This window comes from Anolis carolinensis, chromosome 4 (assembly GCF_035594765.1).
Source record: "Anolis carolinensis isolate JA03-04 chromosome 4, rAnoCar3.1.pri, whole genome shotgun sequence".
Lineage (NCBI taxonomy): Eukaryota > Metazoa > Chordata > Lepidosauria > Squamata > Dactyloidae > Anolis > Anolis carolinensis.
This window is the reverse complement of record NC_085844.1, coordinates 24,915,765-24,929,853: the sequence shown is the minus strand read 5'-3', so window position 1 is coordinate 24,929,853 and position 14,089 is coordinate 24,915,765. Positions and strand designations below refer to the sequence as shown.

General features: G+C 37.8%; 1 protein-coding gene across 1 annotated transcript in view; it reads right to left on the bottom strand.

The window, feature by feature from the left end:
* Positions 1-14,089, bottom strand: part of LOC100563662 (nardilysin) — a 56,354-nt gene that overhangs the window by 11,388 nt on the left and 30,877 nt on the right. Inside the window, exons 16-26 of the mRNA XM_016992766.2 lie at positions 12,962-13,085; positions 12,478-12,564; positions 10,013-10,132; positions 8,297-8,348; positions 7,475-7,625; positions 6,357-6,484; positions 4,687-4,849; positions 4,477-4,508; positions 3,571-3,709; positions 1,661-1,708; positions 841-893 (exon numbers count right to left, since the gene is read on the bottom strand). Coding sequence (XP_016848255.2) covers positions 841-893; positions 1,661-1,708; positions 3,571-3,709; positions 4,477-4,508; positions 4,687-4,849; positions 6,357-6,484; positions 7,475-7,625; positions 8,297-8,348; positions 10,013-10,132; positions 12,478-12,564; positions 12,962-13,085 — 1,097 coding nt within the window. The remainder of the gene's footprint in view (positions 1-840; positions 894-1,660; positions 1,709-3,570; positions 3,710-4,476; positions 4,509-4,686; positions 4,850-6,356; positions 6,485-7,474; positions 7,626-8,296; positions 8,349-10,012; positions 10,133-12,477; positions 12,565-12,961; positions 13,086-14,089) is intronic.

Here is a 14,089-nt window from a genome sequence, read left to right as displayed (position 1 = left end):
TATGTCAGGGTTTTTGTTGCTTAGAGCACAACATATTCTGTGCAGAATATCTGTTCTTTTCCGTAAGCCTAGAGTTTCAACCTAGAGATGTTATTTTCTTCACATAAAATGGCAGTTTCTGCATAAAAGGCCCCATATGCATTATTTTTAAAGTGTGTTCGAGAGTTCTCATGCTGTTTAGTTCCATCAGTGATGGAAGAAATGTTTGGAAGTTCATTATACCTTCTAATACCTGTTCTCCTACCCACATCCCATTATAAAATAATGCTCTTCACACCAAATTCATTTGCAATTATTAAAATTAGGTAATGGTTGGGATATTTTTCTGTCAAGGGCAGCACTGCATTGGAGTTAATCTGCCAGGATCATATTCTGATAGTTAGTGTGACCAGAACTAAAAAAGGACACCTTTCCTGCCACTTTCTTTTATGTCTCTTTCTTTCTTTCCAACTCTACCTTCTCTCTTTCTTTCTCTTCCCTTCTCCTCCTTGCCCAGAGCAGGGGCATCTTGATTTTGTTTGAGGTTTGAAATGCTTGTTTGTAGAGGATTTTTAAAATTAGTCTAAAGGCCATATGCAGCCACAAGACCGCAATTAGCCCACCACAACGGCGGCATAAATGGCATTCACTCTTAGTTGAATCCAGCTGTATTGTACTGTTTAATCTTCTCTTCAGTTCAGAAGGGTTTTTTAACCCTCTTCAGATTAATTTTGGTGAATAAGCCAAGGATTATAGTATAGAAATTATTAAATAATATGGAGATAAATAAGCACTATACCAAGGGATTTGTGTATATAATGAAGCATTTACTACAAGACTTTCTGGAGGTTGCCAACTCACCCCAAGGTATTCTTGGTTCTCAGGAAGTCAAAGCATGGCTCCTCCATGTGTATCTGAAATCAACATGATTTCTAGGTGAACATTGCACACTCAAATGCACACTCAAAAGGCAATGGACTGGATCTTGAATATATATATATATATATATATATATATATATATATATATATATGAGTTGAGGCATTGAAATCAACAGGACTTTACTCATGACTTACTAAATTTAGATCTTCATGAAACTTTCACTAAAAGATCTACAAATTTATAACTTACAGCTCAGATACCAAGCACCTTTTTACTGTGCCAGTGATGACAATAACAATAGCAATGTATTTATTTAGTTTGTTATTTATATGAAAAAGCTCATCATCATCATCATCATCATCATCATCATCATCATCGTCATTTCCTTCAGACTTCAGAATATATGAAGGGTGGGTATAGTTGGCCCTGGCCCTATGGCTATTTTTGCATGCCTTCTCCCCACTATGGATACTACTAGACAATCCTTCTATTAGCTTGAAAATAAGGTTGAATTTCCTTTCTTAGAAGCCTCTAGGAGAGAGAATTCAATTTTTAAATAAGTTAAAAATCTTAACATCTGTTTAACACCTTCTCTGTTTAATATGTTTAACATCTTCTCCAGCTTAATTTTTCAGTCAAAACTGACTTCTCGCGACTTCTGGATTTGTTTTGGGGGTATTTTTTGCAGCTCATGAAGGACTTTAAAATCACCACAAAAGACATGAAAAAGAACAAAAGGGACAATGAAAGAAGAAGGGAGGAGCACCCATCCCTAATGTTAGAAATCCTCAAAATGTACCACAAGTAATTCGGTGAGTGAATAGTCTCTTAAATTCTTAGCACCAGTCTAAAAAACAAAACAGAATAGAATCAGTAACATGAATAATAGTTTCTCTATAAATATAAGATCTTCATTCAAGTATTTATTTATTTCCAATATTTATATCCCGCTCTCCTCACCCGAAGGGACTCAGAGCGGCTTATAACACTGGCACAATTAGATGCCTATACAAAATCAATCAACAGTACATAAAATCAGTTTAAAAACAATTAAATACAATATAAAATTACAGTATATAAATTTTAAAAATATATGTGCTCAGATCTGTTCATCCAAAAACCTCGTGCCTTATCCATAGGTCAGTCTGTGCCATCTTTATCGTTTATTCGTTAAAAGCCTAGGTACATAGCCATGTTTTTAGGGCTCTTCTAAAGCCCAAAAGAGTTGGAACTTGTCTGATCTCTCTGGGGAGGGTGTTCCACAGCCGGGGAGCCACCACCGAGAAGGCCCTGTCCCTCGTTCCCACCAGCCGCATTTGCGAGGTAGGCATACCAAAGTTTGTGATTAATCTACAGAGAGAATAAAATATAAGTGATTCCTAGTTGGTGTCATTGTGTGCATTGAAGTTTTACTGACTTATGGTGAACCTATCATGGGGTTTTCTTGGCAGGACTTTGTCTTCCTCTGAGGCTGAAAATATGTGATTTGCCCAAGGACACCCAAGGGTTCATACTCTATCTGTTAGAGTCCTAGCCCAATGTTCAAACCACTGCATTATGCATATTCCACAGTGGTCTCCTAACTTTCTCCTTTTATGGTGTACATTGACTTTTTTGGCTAAGGACTGAGGTGCATCTACATTGTAAAATTAATGCAGTTTAACACCGCTTTATCTGCCATGGCTCAGTTCTATGGAATCATTGGACTTGTAGTTGAGTGAGGCAAACCAGCTCTTTTGACAGAGAAAGCTAAATGCTTTAAAAAATTCAGCCTTGTTTCCACAGCAATGAGCCATAGCAGTTAAGGTGGTGTCAAGTTGTATTAATTCTACATTGTAGATGCATTCAAATGTGTGTCTAGGAGTGTATCTACTATAACTGCTTTGGTTCCATCCCATGGAGTATTGGAATTTGTAGTTTGATGGAATATTTAGAATTCTAGAAAACTCTAATGCAAGCCACTAAATTAAGTGCCTCAGCAAACTATACATTCTAAAATTACATAGAATGAAGATATGGATGTTAAAAAAATATCCAAAAGTGATTTATTATGTATTATATTTTGATTCTTCTATATCACAGAGTACCCTGACATGTGGTTTTCTTTGCTTGATAGCCTGTGCTTTTGCCCATATCCTTCTGGTTCAATACAAGGAGGAATCACTGATAGTGATAGACAGCTTAATTGTCATCAAAATTTCTAGTATTATATTCTCTTTAGAGAGAAATTCCTGGTGGCCATCTGAGGAAGGTTAGGTTTTCAGTGACACTGCTTGAAAATGTCTTTTTCAAAGCTTTATCTGTGGATTTTGGTTTTGGCAAAATGCACTATAATTTACTCAAGCACAAACTTGAATGTTCAGACATGGGGACATATATTGTTTGTTAGGCTGGACCTACACTGTACTTATTTGCTTTGAACTGAATTATATGCATCTACACTACCAGATAATCTGGGATCAGATCCTGGGATATAGGGCAGTGTAGATCCAGCCCTAGTCGCAACTAAAAAACAACAGTTCTTTTGATTACTGAACCACTTGCCAACATTTAATCCCATTTATCTGGATCTCTAACAAATGGCTTTAGTCCACGGTGTTTTAAAGTTGAGCAGTGTATTATCTTGTTTCAGGAATTACTGTGATTTAAGACCATAGCACAATAAGGAGGAATATCAAATGGTATAAAAAGTATCCTGATCTCTATTACCTGGTAGTAGACAGTGACATCAGAGTTTGGATCTCCTTTGTGAAGCGATTTCACTTTACACAGGATGTGAGCATTTGGCAGTTCTATTACCCGGAACTGGATAGGACATGGATGTATTAGAGGAAGAAAACATAGTTTTCTGAAATGAGAAAAGGAAGGATAGAGAAATAAAAAGCAAACAGCAGCTATTTATTTAAATTGAAACAAAAAAGGTTTTTAATATATGTTCACATTCCTATAAATTCCATTATATCACTAAATTTTAACTCCTGATTTTAGATTTGGTCACATGACTATATCCATTGAGTATGCAATCTGCATCATTGGGCTTTACCTATAATGCAGAAAGGAAAAGGGAATGGCCAAACTTCCTCGTCTTAGGACCTCATCACATTGTCTTTGGGAAGTGTCCTAGGACACTTCCACGATGTTTCCCCAACAGAGATTATCATATGTCGCAAGGCTACTTCCAGCAGGGCTCTGTACAGGAAGTGTCCTGGCAGCATCCTAGGACGCTGTTCTCATTAGATAGAATGGGGAGAAACCAGGCAGCAACACTTTCCCCCATGTGATGGAGAAAGGGGCGCAGCGGGCAATGCAGTGCATAGGATTACAGTTTTCCCGGCTGCCCCATGGATTTGCCATGCTGCCTGGTGAATCCCCCTACTGTCACCCAGCTTCAGTGTGATGAGGTCCCTAATAACATTATACTATACCAAATTGCTATTTTGTTTTATCCCAGCTAAACACTGGCAGGAGAAATATATGTTAACAACATCTAGAATGCCAGTTGCAATTTTGATGTACTAATAGACATATTAAAAGGGAGCAGTTTTTTTTAAGAATTGGAAAAAGGAGAAGGCAGAATGACATCTTTGAGACTGAAAATCAAACCATGGTACTCACTGAACAATATAATTCATAAACTCCTTTGATTCCTAGAAAATACAAGATAAAATATATTTTCTATTAGGTGAATTGTATCACTTTTCAAGTACATACAGAATGTATCAGCAAGGAGTATTTTTTGTGCTAAAAGAATCAATAGAGATGAACCATATTTGTGCCTTTAGTGACAATGGAATTCAAGTTTGAGCGACTCAGCTTTCTACTCACTTGAGCTGTAAAATTTCCTTGGACAAGTCCTTCTACCCACAGCTGTGACTTGAAAGCTTTCACAAATTCCAGAAAAGATTCTAAGGAAATGCCGTTAGTAATAGTCTGATACTTCTCTGTTAAGGACCATCTGCCATACTCCAGTACTGTGAGTCGCAGATCTCTGCAAACCCAGGAAAGCAATGTATTAACATATACACATTCATACACAAAAATACATTGATATTTATTATTTTATGCATTAATTAAAATATGTATATCCAACACTCTATGTAAAGATGCTGCATTACCCTAAGCAGTCTCCAAATTATGGACAATCACTTTGATTCTTTTCACCATAAAATTAGTCTACTACCATAGAGTCATAGAGTCATAGAATCATAGAATAGAAAGAGTTGGAAGAGACCTCATGGGCCATCCAGTCCAACCCCCTGCTAAGAAGCAGGAAATCACATCCAAAGCACCCCCGACAGATGGCCATCCAGCCTCCGCTTAAAAGCCTCCAAAGAAGGAGCCTCCACCACAGCCCGGGGGAGAGAGTTCCACTGTCGAACAGCCCTCACAGTGAGGAAGTTCTTCCTGATGTTCAGGTGGAATCTCCTTTCCTGTAGTTTGAAGCCATTGTTCTGTGTCCTAGTCTGCAGGGCAGCAGAAAACAAGCTTGCTTCCTCCTCCCTATGACTTCCCCTCGCATATTTGTACATGGCTATCATGTCTCCTCTCAGCCTTCTCTTCTGCAGGCTAAACATGCCCAGCTCTTTAAGCCGCCCCTCATAGGGCTTGTTCTCCAGACCCTTAATCATTTTAGTCGCCCTCCTCTGGACGCTTTCCAGCTTGTCAACATCTCCCTTCAACTGCAGTGCCCAGAATTGGACACAGTATTCCAGGTGTGGTCTGACCAAGGCAGAATAGAGGGGGAGCATGACTTCCCTGGATCTAGACGCTATTCCCCTATTGATGCAGGCCAGAATCCCGTTGGCTTTTTTAGCTGCCTCATCCCATTGTTGGCTCATGTTTAACTTGTTGTCCACGAGGACTCCAAGGTCTTTTTCGCACACACTGCTGTCAAGCCAGGCATCCCCCATTCTGTATCTTTGATTTCCATTTTTTCTGCTGAAGTGAAGTAACTTGCATTTGTCCCTGTTGAACTTTATTTTGTTAGTTTCGGCCCATCTCTCTAGTCTGTCAAGATCGTTTTGAATTCTGCTCCTGTCTTCTGGATTGTTAGCTATCCCTCCCAGTTTTGTGTCGTCTGCAAACTTGATGATCGTGCCTTCTAACCCTTTGTCTAAGTCGTTAATAAAGATGTTGAACAGAACCGGGCCCAGGACGGAACCCTGCGGCACTCCACTTGTCACTTCTTTCCATGATGAAGACGATGCACTGGTGAGCACCCTTTGGGTTCATTCGCTTAGCCAATTACAGATCCACCTAACCGTAGTTTTGTCTAGCCCACATTTTACTAGTTTGTTTGCCAGAAGGTCGTGGGGGACTTTGTCGAAGGCCTTACTGAAATCCAGGTACGCTACATCCACAGCATTCCCTGTATCGACCCAACCAAGGTGCTGTTAGGATTTTTTTCTACATGGAAGTTTCTTTAGCAAAGTCAATTTATTCCACGGAGCTCTAACATTGTTGGAATTTTCACAAGTCTTTCCAAAGATACTCACTTTGACAATGTATCTGTTTGGATGAGATAGTTAAAATATGTTTTTTTTACATGCTCAATTATCATCTGGAAAGCTGAAGGTGAGATACTGAGGTCAGCCAAGTGATTAATGACAAGCTGAAAAAGCAGCTGAGGGGGAAAAATGAGAAATGTTGGCAATGAGACCATTTTGGCCAAAGAAAAGACTAACATACACACCAGCATGCAATTTTGTCTAATATATAATGTAGCACTGTACATTATGCATCATGTACTTCCAAAGATCCTGCCACAACACAGCAGTGGACACAGCACTTCCTTCTGAAAATCCTTAGGTAATTAATCACATCAGAGTTCCATTCTTAATGTATCTGATTCCACCTCCAACAAATTGCTTGCTATTTGGAACCAAAATTGTACTAAATAATAGGTACAGCAAAATGTTATTGTATTTGATCATACTCATGTAATTTGTGCTACTTGTTCCACAGCAATAGCTATCCTGCAAAATCACCTTTACAGCCTCATCATATCAGAACATGGATCCATGTTAAATCCAATTTCTGCCTCCTGCAGAATTCTGGGGTTTGTAGTTTAGTGAGGCTTAGGACCTGACTGACTGACCAGTTTAAAGGCCCCTCTCTAGACTACAAACTTCAGAAATCTGCAGGAGGCAGAAACTGGATTTAAAGTGGATGCATGTTCTAGTGTGATGAAGTTTCTAGGTAGTCTATGATTAGGTGAACCTGAAAGGATGCCTGGAATGTGTTTATGTTATAGCCTTTTTCATCTCATTATTCCATAGTGAGACCAAGCCTTTGACAGAATTGCCAGCTTGTCCACTAGGAAAATCACATAAAGCATAAAGGAATACTTTGGATTCACAAAATCACCAGGAATGGACTCCTTTAATTGGAATTTAAATTTAAAGAAAAATCTTCTATTATCAATGCATTCTGTCCACAACAATGCATTCACTGGTCACCCCACTCCCCATCCTATACTATCTCCGTAGCAAATGTCAAATATTGGATATAACAAGTCACATGTGTTGGACCAGTGTGCTAAGAAATGAAAACCTTATGCCTAATTACTGGGATGAACATATCGTATGTTTATTAAGAAATATGGGATACTCACAGGTAACTTATGGTTGAAACCTTTCACTCGAATGATGAGGCCATGCTCTTTAGCTAAAACTTTGTATTCCAACTGAGCAACATCTGCTTCATATGCTGGTTCAGCAAGGTTTTGGGAGAGGATGTTTACAAAAACATCAAAAAGGACTACACTGGAAGAGGAACAATATGACAAATACAACACAGTGAATAGAATTGTCTTGGTTCAGAGAGTAGATAAAATTGGCATATTGATGTTCTTGCACTTGAAAGAAATCATGCTTTGGAGGAGTGGTCCTCCAGGTGTTTTTTACTTCAACTCCCAGAAATCCCAGCCATCTTACCAGCTATTAGGAATTGTGAGAACTGAAGTCCAAAACACCTGGAGGACCAAAGATTGCTTTAGACCAGTGGTTCTCAACTTGGGGTCCCCAGATGTTCTGGCCTTCAACTCCCAGAAATCCTAACAGCTGGTAAACTGGCTGGGATTTCTGGGAGTTGTAGACCAAAAACATCAGGGGACCCCAGGTTGAGAACCACTGCTTTAGAGCTTCATCTCAGCACATGCTGAAATCATACCCTCAAATATTTCCCTTATGTAAATTTGATTTTGAGTTCAGTTCAATTAACACCAAGAAGTATGTAGCAAAATCAACATATCTCCAATGTGGAAATTTTACACTATATATATATATATATATAGCCCTGACGTAAGATAACAGCTCTAGTCTACTACTTAATATAGGCCACAAGATATGCTGCAAGCATTTACCCACAGATAAAGAAATCAATTAATCTGACTAAAACATTAATATGATACAAAATCTTAAAGAAGAATACATACTTCAATGCAGACTGTTGTATCAATGGAGACACCAGATAGAAACAGATAAATGCTGAAGGAAAAAATAAATAAAGTGGAGACACAGAAGAATTAAAATTGCATGAAGTGTTTCCTCTCACAGACTATTTTTAAGTACTAAAATTAAGTATCAGTTGTGTGGTTGTTTAATTTCATGAGATTTAGCCATTAACTCAGTCACTAGAAAATGTATCTTTGCAGTATCTTTGCATGTTCATTATTATTATTATTGTTGTTGTTGTTGTTGTTGTTATTATTATTATTATTGTTATTATTAACATTTTATCTTGTAAGATTGTCCTTTTTGATTGTTTTACCAATATTGTTGATTTATTGTTGTAAATTTGTGTTCTTGTTTGGATTTTATATTGTGATGTTGGGCAAGGCCCCATGTGAGCCGCCCCGAGTCCCTTCGGGGAGATGGGGCGGGGTACAAGAATAAATTATATTATTATTATTATTATCTTTATTTATACCCTGCTTTATCGCTCCTGCAGTAGACACAAAGCAGCTTAACATAAAAACATTAGCATACAATTTAAAATGTGCAAATATTAAAATAGCCTTAAACATCATTAGTATTAAAAATAATTCAGATTAAATGCATAAAAACATATAAAACCACAGCAGCTCCTGACATGATCTTAAAAACCTTCTTCTCTAAAAGCCTGCCTAAATAAAAAGGTTTTCACTTGTCACTGTAAGGACAGCAGTCAGGGGGCCATTCCGGTTTACCTCTGGTGCAAGTGTTTCAAATCCTGTGCTTGGCAGAAGAGGAAGCCTCTCTCCTCCTCTCTGTTGCCCCCCCCCTATGTGGCAAGACATGTGTCTGCCAAAAGCCACAGGCCCTCCCCCTGTCAGGGAGAGCGTGGGGAAGAGAGAGGGAGAGCAGCCTCCCTGGGGCCTCCTCCTCTGCCAGGCAAGTGACTTGCCATGAGGGGGAGACCAATGGGGAGTGGGAGAGCTGCTTGCTCTGTCGCCACCATGAGGGCACAAGGAAGGAGAGGGAGGTGGATTGGGGGGGGGAAAGGGCATACGAAACCAAACAAACTTCTTTACAAAAACTCAGAGTTTTTTTTGGTGTTTTGATTCATTTGTGTTTGATGGGGAGTGGCTCTGGGGGGTCGTAAATCATGTCATATGTACAGAAACACATATGATTTACAACTCTCTTACCTTTAGATATGTGCAATTTGTCATCTTGGAGGTGAGATGTTAGAGATCTGAAATTTGTGTTTTAATTATTTTATTTTTATGGACTATTTGCCACTCTGAGCCAGCATGATGTAGGGTTTGAATTGTTGCTCGGCTATGAAAACCCACTGAATGACATTCGGCAAATCACTCTCTCTTAGTCTTAGAGGAAGGCAAAGGCAAACCTCTTATGTATGAACAAATCATGCCAAAAAAAAAGTTTGTGGTGGGTTTGCTATATGTTAGAAATAACTTGAAGGCACATAATAATATTAGCCACTCTGTGCTGTTATGAGAAATAGTGAACTGAATTAACAATTACAACATAGAGTTTTTTCAAAGTGTACATTGCTAGGAATCTACTAACAGGAAGACATATCTGAAGTACTAACTGATTTTCATAGTAAACCAAAATACCATGAAACCTTTCGGCAATATTTAGTTTGTTCTCTTTCATGCTTGTAAATACAAGTGTTGCCTTATACACATTCTATTGGCTTTTACCTTTGGGGACACCAAATTTGTTGTCTTCCTTGTACCACAAACAACCTTGTGGTGTGTTCAGTATCTTTTGGGGATATTCAGTGGCCTTCTTGCTGAATGGCTTCACAGAGAAATCTGTGGCTAACATAGGAAATAAGAAACAACAGTTACTGGGCAAGAAGTCCTTTTGATTCATGCAATTGAATATTGAGGGTCTTGTAATGTAGACCTCCAGAGGTGATTGAATTACAGTTCTCATCATGCCTCAATTTGGGCAGTGCTGTTTAGGAAATAGAAGTTGCTGTCCTACAATCAGTGGAAGGTTGTATTTTTTTATTTATTAGAGATTGAGATGACTTCAGGTATCTTTGAAGATGCATAACCTCTTGAACCTTTGATCCACATGTAGTGATTTCAGTGTTGGATTAGGACCTGGGAGATCAGGGTTTGAAAACCTGCTTGGCCATGGAAAACCACTGGGTGAGCTTGGGTAACTCACACTCCCTCATTCTCAGAGGAAGACAATGACAAATCTTTGAACATGTGGTGGTTGAGCCATGCACAGGGGGGAAAAAAATCAATTCTCCAGATATGTGTAAGCTAGTACAGGCACTGAGGAGTGAACTGCTTAGTGGAGAGGCTGGACCAAATACGACATATCCGGCAGGGTCATGGAGACAAGTCCAAAGGTCATTTCCTGGGTTGATACAGCAATTGGCAAAGGAAGGGCCAATGGGTTATGTTATATAAGTTGGAAGCCATATTGCGTTATTCTCCTTCTAAACTCGATTGTGTCTCTGATCTGTGCTGTGTTGTGAGTTCTACCACATGTGGTAAAAAATTCCTTTATTCTGTTTACATTTTCAACAAAAGTCTAAACTTTCAAATATCTTCGTGAGTTTTTCTGCAGTTATGTACCATCTATACATCATTTTGTCAAAGTTATCTTTTACGGTATAACTTCTTATAAATTGTAGTAGTTTCTTCCAGAGTTGTTCCCATTCTTCTAGGTTTATTGCTCGTTCTATATATTTGCCCACTGAATCATGGTTTCCTTTACTTGTTCATCAATTGCATACTCTTTCAGAAGGAATTAGTATATTTTCCTGATTTGTTTGTTTTTTTGTCTGCAATTAAAAATTCCATTGATTCTCTGACTCTTGTATTCCCCCCCCTTTTTTTTTGTCTAATTGCCATCTCTGTTGTAGTTGACTGTAGTGGAACCAATTATTCGTTGAATCTTCTTTTTGTAACTCTTGTAATGTTTTGAGCTTTTTTATTATTCCTCTTTCTAATTGTTTGTAAGTTAAATGTTTTCTCCCAGCTGTTCTTAATTGTGGAAAAGCCTCTTATGGTTTAGTCTATTCAGGTATTTCTCTGTAGAAGACTTTCTTATATTTATTCCAAACTCTTAGTAGTGAATTTCTTATCTTATGTTTCTTAAAATTGGAATCTACTTTCATTTTATCATAAATTTAATGGAATTTTCAAACAAATTCTATATATGATGTTTGCTATTATGTTGGCACATCTTTTATTTAATATCTGGTACCCTTAACAAAATATATCAGGTGAATAATTTATTCTGCTACTTTACATAGAGGCACAAAGGTTTCACAACTGATTCACTTGAGATAGTCTAATAAAAAGATGGAAAACAAAAAACACTTGGGCCAGCTATGAATCTTAGCATTTTTGCATCCTTGACATTATCCACTTGCCATTGCTGAAAAAATTGTAGGAACACTCTATATGTCTATGGTGTGGGAGATTCAAATAACAACAACAACAAAATAATACAACAAAGTCAAAAGTGTGAACATAAAATTCATATAATAAAATAGTTTAATTAATTAATTAATTAATTAATTTATATACCGCTCTTCTCCCCCAGGGGAGAAGATATAGATAAAAGCACACCAATATAAAAAACATACACCAGACACTTACTTAACACATAGCAGCAATAAAATGTAAATCAAAATTCATGATTGAAAGTTGACTGGGTAGACCTGCTGGAAAAGATGGGTCTTTAACTGGGTCTTACATTTCGATAACAGTCAGAGCTCTTCCAGCAGGTCATTCTACAGTCTTGGGGCAGCCGATGAAAAGTTCCTCTGGGTGATGGTCACCAGTCGGGTTCTGGTTGGTTGGAGTAAGTGTACCCCAGAGGGGTCCTAAAGGGCAGATTATACAGGGGAAGGCAAACTTGTAGGTAGCCTGGACCCAAATCATGTAGAGATTTAAAGGTCAAAACCAACACTTTGTACTTTACCCCGAAACTAATTAGCAGCTAGTTGAGTGATTTAAATATGAGTGAAATATGCTCACTCCTGGATGATCCTGTAAGTAATCTCGCTGCCATGTTTTGTACTAATTGGAGTTTCCAAACTTGGTAAAGAGTTAACCCAGTGTGAGGCATTTGAACATGGTCTCATATAGCTTAATGAACATAATATTCACTCACAGAAAATCCTCTTACTGACCTATGTATTTATTTTCTCCTGGGAGGTGGAACTCTGGATTTAATTCAAAATCAGTGGCCCACAGTTTTCTCCAGTATTCATCAATGTCTGTGAACATACAACATATTGGATTATTTTGCCAGTACTATATGTTTAATACAGGGAAACAAATATCAGCAGCCAGTGTGACTCAACATTCATCTCACTACATTGTATCAAAGGTGGACTCTAATTCTAGTCAAATAAATTGTTCTAGTTCTCAGATTGATTCTAGGACTCTTCTAGAACCCAAGAACTGCCCCTACCTCATGGGACACTAGTTCAATCTCTTATTAGCATAGTGAAACTGAGGAATGGGGAAGAAATTAGTAATTTATATTGAATTGGGGCTCAGATATCCTCTCGAATGACCATTTGTACAACTTCCCCCACCCTATTTGTCTTAATAAACCAGAAGTTCCAGAAGCATATTTTAAAATATTATTGTAAAGACTTTAAAATGTACCTGATACACAGTATTTTGTCCCAAACCATTTTTCTTTCAAGTGACACATCCCCTCGTGGATAGGAGATAAGAAAAAGATGTTTACTTTTTGAGGCGTGAGATGATTGAGGACATCAGCAATGATCTATAAGTATAAAAGAACATAGTTGTTCACTTTCAGCCATCTGAAAAGAGTTTTGTCCTCTCACTGGCATGGATTGTCCTTTCATGCTTCTTCTCAGTCCATTATAGAGAACCATAGTTGGAGGCTAGCAACTAGAGAACATTTATATGTATTGATCACTGCATCAGAACCCTGGTTGCAATTCAGAAGTGTATAATAAAGGACTTTAAAAATAATCAGGTAGTTTAGACAGATCAAATAGTCATCTGGGCATGTATACTATCCTTAGATATCCAGTTTCACAGAACACATTGCTTTCTACATCTATGTTTCTGTGAAAGGCACTAGTCCAAAGGTAGCTGAACATGTCGATAGCATTTATAATGTTTTGATCCCTTTATTACTCTACATCTATCCAATTTCGACTTGAATTCTTAAAAAACAGTTTGAAAAAAATCTGTATTTTTGTGCTGATTTCTTCTACTATTTATATTTTCCCCAATGCACACATTTCATGTGTTTCCCTGCTTATAAAATGCTTTTCATAGCATATATACTGTACACCCCCTTATATCAACAGGACTGGTATATATCATTTCATTTATCCACATCCAGCAAAAATGTCATCTCAGGGTATTTTCTAGATACTCCAGCATGACTCTATGCTATGGTAACCTTAGGTCAGAAGTCTTTCATTTCAATAGGATTTACCAGCCATTTAAATATAGGGTCATGTTGTATTTATGCGCACCTTTTCTGTTCAGAGAACTGCATCACAAACCTTTAAGAAGTGTGAACAGTGAATATGTCTGCACTCAATACACATATTTGATTAAGTAAATGTACTTTATTTTCATATCAAAATGTGAATTAAAGAAAAAACTTCCAAATTCCTACACCAAACCAAGAACATGGGCTATTTCCAAAAAAGTTCAGGATACAAAATTTTGTCAATAAAAAAATTCTAGATGAAGATTGGAAAATGTTACCCAGAACATCTTCTATGCCTTACTGAAGAATGAATA